At 39.9% G+C, this 6,000-nt stretch overlaps 2 protein-coding genes across 3 annotated transcripts; one reads left to right on the forward strand and one right to left on the reverse strand.

Annotated features, from left to right (window-relative positions):
• Nucleotides 1–93: 93 nt before the first annotated feature.
• cox4i1 (cytochrome c oxidase subunit 4I1) lies at nucleotides 94–3,042 on the reverse strand. Its single transcript, XM_084361323.1, has 5 exons — nucleotides 2,973–3,042; nucleotides 2,044–2,120; nucleotides 935–1,099; nucleotides 625–756; nucleotides 94–417 (listed from the first exon to the last, which is right to left on the reverse strand). The coding sequence occupies exons 2-5, from the start codon at nucleotides 2,117–2,119 to the stop codon at nucleotides 281–283; spliced, it is 510 nt and encodes a 169-aa protein (XP_084217449.1). The 5' UTR covers nucleotide 2,120; nucleotides 2,973–3,042; the 3' UTR covers nucleotides 94–280.
• Nucleotides 3,043–3,101: 59 nt separating this feature from the next.
• Nucleotides 3,102–6,000, forward strand: emc8 (ER membrane protein complex subunit 8). 2 transcript variants are annotated; one of them, XM_084361302.1, is made up of 6 exons: nucleotides 3,104–3,280; nucleotides 3,461–3,616; nucleotides 4,046–4,122; nucleotides 4,243–4,312; nucleotides 4,521–4,615; nucleotides 4,756–6,000. In XM_084361302.1, exons 1-6 carry the CDS (start codon nucleotides 3,221–3,223, stop codon nucleotides 4,913–4,915), a joined length of 618 nt encoding a protein of 205 aa, XP_084217428.1. In that variant the 5' UTR covers nucleotides 3,104–3,220; the 3' UTR covers nucleotides 4,916–6,000. The 2 variants fall into 2 exon arrangements, with proteins under 2 accessions (XP_084217429.1, XP_084217428.1); XM_084361303.1 differs by having other exon boundaries at nucleotides 3,102–3,616.

The following is a 6,000-nucleotide window of genomic DNA, read 5'->3' on the forward strand; positions in this document are numbered from 1 at the left end:
GTACTAGTACTTTTCTCCTCCATTTCTGATGTGAAACAGTCATTTAATGCAAAAGCATGAGCAGTAACAAAGTTAGAACATTAAAAACAGACGTTTTATCAGTTTAACTATTTTTATTTTCATTTATAATACACAATGACCTTAAGAGGAAGTGGTCTTCCAAAATGCACAGACTGAGGTAATGTGGACAGTTGATAAATACAGAAATATAGGTATTTGTGTATCTTTTTGAGTTGGTCTGCTGTTATGTTCAAGTATGCTTTATGGTCCTCTGGGTCCTTTACTTTTTCCACTGCTTGTTCTCGTAGTCCCATTTGGCGGAGAAGCCCTCCACTGGGTTCATTCTCATGTCCAGCATCCTCTGGAGCTCCTTCTCTTTGTACTCGGGCTCAAATGTGTGTGGGACGGCTCCGTATACTACAAAGAGACAATACCAAATGTGTAAAGTAATGAGCTTAATGGGCTGTTTGCAAACAAACTTTGTACTAAAAAGATGATACTTGCATTCTTCTCTGTTTAAAATGATTAGATTTAGAAATCAAAAGGCATAACACTACATCAAGCCTTGCAGATTTGCAGGCACATCATGGCCAATATTGCCATTATACTTTTTGCAAGACATACCAAACTTCCTCTGCCAGAGCACAACAAAGCCAGTGAAGCCGATGAGAAAGAGCATCCCTCCAACCACAGACTTCCACTCCGATGTTGCCTTGTTCATCTCAGCAAAGCTCTCTTTGAAGCTGATGCGGTACACTGAACATTAAAAACAAACAAAATCCAGATGATTAAAATTGTAATGGATGAAAATTTACCTAACCATTAAAACATTACTACATTAATTAATACAGTGCTTGCTGATAACAGGATGAGTTTGACCAATAGATATGGATATTAGAACATCTCAAAAAAGCAGAGGGCAGTGAAGTCCTACATGCAATCTTCTCATCATTGGAGAGGGCAGCCCAGGAGCCCATCTCCTTCTCCTTCAGGGACTTCTGCTCTGGACTCAGGGTCTGCACATAGCAGATATCTGGGAGGGGTTCTTCTCGCTTGTCAAAGTAGGCAGGGAGAGTGTAGTCCTCTACCTTTGCAACACCTGCAGGAGACAAAAAAGAACGGCTCATCAGATAAGTTTTACTAACACTGAATGCCTTTGTTTATGTCAACCTTCTCTGAAATGTCATGATGTTTTTTTTGGACTAGGACTAACATAACACTCTGTTACACAGAACCAAATTGGAAGTTAGCTACAAATTATTTCATTAGCTAATGAAGAACATGCACAAAGTTTGTTTTCAGAATTGGTTGAGGATGTACTAACCTACAAAACAACTGGTGTGGTGTTTGAGAGGAAATTTTACTCCTCTCCCAGCCCTCCTTGACACAATACATTCTGTTGACTTGACCTTGTACTTAACACATATCATTCAGTATGTCACTTGATATCTGTACATATAATACAAAAAGGTATATGCCATCACTGAATAGATGCCTGGCACTCTGTACATCTGTAATACCTGAGTGAGTGCCAGGTCAGCTAGAGTACTTGCGTTTGTAGTTGATAAGCACAACAAACAACGCTGATACACATTTTTATCAGCTGTGCGTTAAGTCACATGCTTTTCTTGAGGTTAGAAAACATGTTTACAGAATGACAAATTTTTGATAAAAGTGGCAGATGTTTAGCTAAGGTGTCAGGTAGTGGTGAGGTGGGAGGAGAGATAAATCAGATTTACACCAGCCCTGACTGACATTACAAGTTGAAACTGTGTTGTCGCTGGCAGGGAAATAAAGATATTTCTATGTGTGCCGTCACACAAACATTTAATAATTTGAGCAAAACATACTTTTCATTTAAATTTGCCTTTGGAGATTTTGGTTTCTGAGAAAAAAAAACCTTACGACAGGTCACCGATCCTCAATGTATAAGTCTCAAAAGGTAAAAATGATGATTGTTTCAGGCACAAAACTCAGTCTACTGTATTGCTATCTCCTCTGCCAGAAATAGAAAATACTCAGGTCATGCCAGGACTCACTCACCATGTCCTCCACGTACACACACAGATGTGGAAATGGCACGCTTGCCAAGAAGGCGAAGGGCTCTGGTGGCCAGCATTCTGTGGGAAACGTCATTTGAGAAACATTAGCAAAGGCTATTTACATACATATAAACACATCAGTATGTTTACACATCCCCTTACAATCCTTCTGATACTTTAACAGACGTCTTATAATGTTACTACGACGAATGACCCTCTCTCTTTAGCAGACAGACAAATAAGAATAAATAAGGAACTTGTGTAAAAGCTGCACGTAGCAGGATGCTTCACGGACAGTCAAGTGGTCGCAGGTCTATGAAACAATACGATATTAGGCATTTGACTGTCGTTTTAAATGCTTAATATTGTTATTTTTTTAAACGTAGTTATGCAGTTTGAACAAAAAAAGACAGACTTTCAATTCACAGGCACGCTGACTTGCTGTTATTGTTGGCGAGAAAATATGTCAAAACCAAAGCTTAGCATCGGTTATATCTTCTGGTTAAGCTAACGTTAGCTTTAGCTGCATACACAAGGTCATAGCAGCCGGGAAAAGATAATCACAGAAATACTAAATTCTTTAAGACGATACTGTCCAATTCAATACTTACCCTTTAAATGAGACTATATTTATAAAACCCCGCGGTAGACCGCCGTGACATTTAGCGTCTTCGCAACACAACTACCAGCACGAACCTGATGCTAGAAACTAATGACGGCTAGCCGGACGTTAGCACGTCCTAGCACCGACCCGCTCTGACAAAGTCACTTATACACAATTGCTTATTTCGGTTAAAATTAACAATTCATCTTGGGCCAGTACCCACACTTTGAATATGTATGAAGTCACAGTGTGAGTGAGTGGTAAAGTGTGACGAATTTCTATATGATTAAAATGATGCCGGTGATAAAAGAAGACAATCTACTTACTTTTCCTCGCTCCCGTCCGCCGATGGTCTGAAAGGAAGTACGCTTGCGAGCGGAAATACGTACGCCGCAAGCACAAGGAGGTGAAATTAGGCCAGCTTTGCGACATTCCCAGTCCTGTTTACGGCACCACCGGTGCTAACGAGTGGAAGGTGGAAGTAAGATTAGCTCTTAGTGCTAGATTTCATGACACTGAGTAATTCATCGAGCACAAAAATACCGTCGTGGTTTTTGCTAATTGTAAAGCTTACATGTACGCGCTTGAAGGCACGGCGTCGACCACATATTCTGGCACTAAGGTGACTGCCGAGGTAGATATCTACTTTTTGTCCGTGCTTTTATATGCAACGCTAGCTAACGGTAGCAAGCGGCAGTTCCTCCCCATCGTGTAGCCACTCAACTACTCTGTCATTTTTGCCGATTTTCCTGCAAAGATGCCTATTCAGCTGACAAGTCAGGCTTACTGTAAAATGCTTTTACATGCTGCCAAGTATCCCCACTGCGCCGTGAATGGGCTGCTGGTGGCAGAGAAGACGAAGGAGAAGAAGAAAGACGGTCACAGTGAACCGGTCCTGTGTGTGGACTGTGTGCCGCTGTTTCACGGTACTCTTGCCCTGGCACCAATGCTAGAAGTAGCTCTAACACTGGTAAGTATCCCCTCAGTTTATTGGGTACACATAGCTTAAGCTAATGTTATCTGATACACAAGACAAAACTTCAGTATTTTGTTGAAATTCACTCTGCTGCGTTGCACTAACAGGTGTTTTTAATATTGTGTGCCCCCTTTTTATATAGAGGGTGTAATAAATATAAGACCCACCTGCCTATAAAGACTAACACACTTCAATGGCATACACACACAGTTGAATCAACAGCTCTCTAAAGCAGTTTTAACATTATAACCTTTATAAACTCGGGGTGTATTGCAGGGCAGTTTTATATTACATGCTATGAGTTCCCAAAACTGTAAACTAATCATAGTCCTGTGTCTGTGTTTCCTCTCTTCTGGGTGAAAACCAATTAATTCTGACCTCTGCTGTCCTTCTCTCCTATCACGACTCCTGTTCCCGTCTCAGATCGATACTTGGTGTAAAGAAAATAATTATATCATTGCTGGATATTATCAAGCCAATGAACGCACAAAGGATTCAAGGTACTGACAACCAAATGGACACTGACACCCTGCTGTTTCAAGAAAACCATCACTTATAAACCATGCCCCGAACTCCTCTGGGCTCTACTTCATTACATTTTCTGGTCCTCTCTCTTGCAGACCCAACCAAGTTGCGGAAAAAGTGGCTGCAAGGATTTCTGAAAACTTCAGTGATGCAGCAATTGTTATGGTATCAGTAAATCATTTAGGCTGGTGTTAATGGACTGCACTGCCTTGTTTTTACATGTTTTTGTCCATCAAGTTAAAAGATAAGATAATCCTTTTATTAGTCCCACATCAGGGACATTTGCAATATTACAGCAGCAAAGAGGACAGCAAAAATAGAGAGCAACAAATAAGAAAAAAATACATAAACATTTCTGTTTTTCTCCTTTTAGGTGGACAGCGGTAGATTAACAATGAGCTGTTTTGAGCCCATTGTGGTCATCTATGATCACCATGAAAACAAGTGGAAAAGCAGAGACGTAACCTCGTAAGTGGCTCTGTTAAGGCTTTTTTTTTTTACTGCAAGACATGTATGGACTGTGTTTGCACCTTAACTGCAGCCTTTGGCGTACAAGGTCACCATGTTTTTGTCAAATTCTCAAGGTAATGTTCTTGTTTGTCTTCCAGTGACTGTTTCGAGGACTGGAGCGAAGCACAGAAGATCACATCTGCTCTGCTGGAGGGCAGGTCCTACGAGAACTTGATTGACTTTGACAATCACTTGGATGATCTAAGGAACGACTGGACCAACCCTGTGATCAACAAGTCCGTCCTGGATCTGTGCTAAGGCCCTCAGTCAGGAGTAACCCTGGACACGCACACACAATTATTGCTGCCTTTTCAGCATGCATGCTACTTATCGTGTAGCACTGGAGTACAGTAATGCTGAATGCCTAGTCTTTGTTCCATCAAAAAGGCCCTCGTGCTGACGGGGTCTTTCGGAGCACTGACCAGTTGGGCCCAAATCTGTCAAGGGCAAGCACCATATGTGCACTATTGGCATGTGCCCACCTTTACAAGGTGATGCTGAGGTGATGATGGCAGTTATGTTTTTGAATGCAACTTAAATGTGTTTTTTTTCTTTTCTGCAACGGTTTGTGTTTATTCGTAGTTGTGTGGATTAAGTTAAATTATAGAATATTTGATCTTTTTTTTTTTTTTTTTCATCTTAAATTTTACGGCCAGAAGCCATACAGAGATCAAGTCCTAAAGTATTACACATTTTAGGTATGATTGTACTACTGAGATATGATATAGATATATGTTCTTTATTAAAAATTTCTAGTTTGTTTTAAGCACGAAAACAAAGTTCACACGCAGAACTATAGTCTGAAGTTGTCCCTGGGCAGTTTCATTTAAAAAATACAAAAAAGAACATATTGTCTCATCAGACTGTATGTAACGCCAACACCAGTCATTCTGTAGATGCACCTGCAATAACAACAGAATGATTGACTCAAGAGCTTCAACTTTTAAATAATGAGTGCGTACGCAAACATTTCTATGATGCATGTGAGCTGTTATTGTCACTGGTGCGCTTCAGAATGTCTTTCTGGATAATATACAGGTTTGGCATGTATTGGCTTTTCATCGTTCAGAAAAACAGTACACTGAATCAGATCACAAGAGTGTGAATTTTGTTTTGTGTCCGATATCTGTTTTAGGTTATAATATTTATTTGACCACTTTAAATCCTACTATTTAATAAGTAATGTTAAAAAAATGTAATATTTAATGTGAGGATACAAAGCTACATTTTGTATTTGAGATTAGAATGAATCATGATAAGTAATTAGTTCTTTGTGTGGACAGAACATTTTTTTACAGACATTTTATTAACTGAATGTACAATGAAACCGACTTTTGAAATTA

This window comes from Pagrus pagrus, assembly GCF_965226575.1.
Source record: "Pagrus pagrus genome assembly, chromosome: 1".
NCBI classification, from domain to species: Eukaryota; Metazoa; Chordata; class Actinopteri; order Spariformes; family Sparidae; genus Pagrus; species Pagrus pagrus.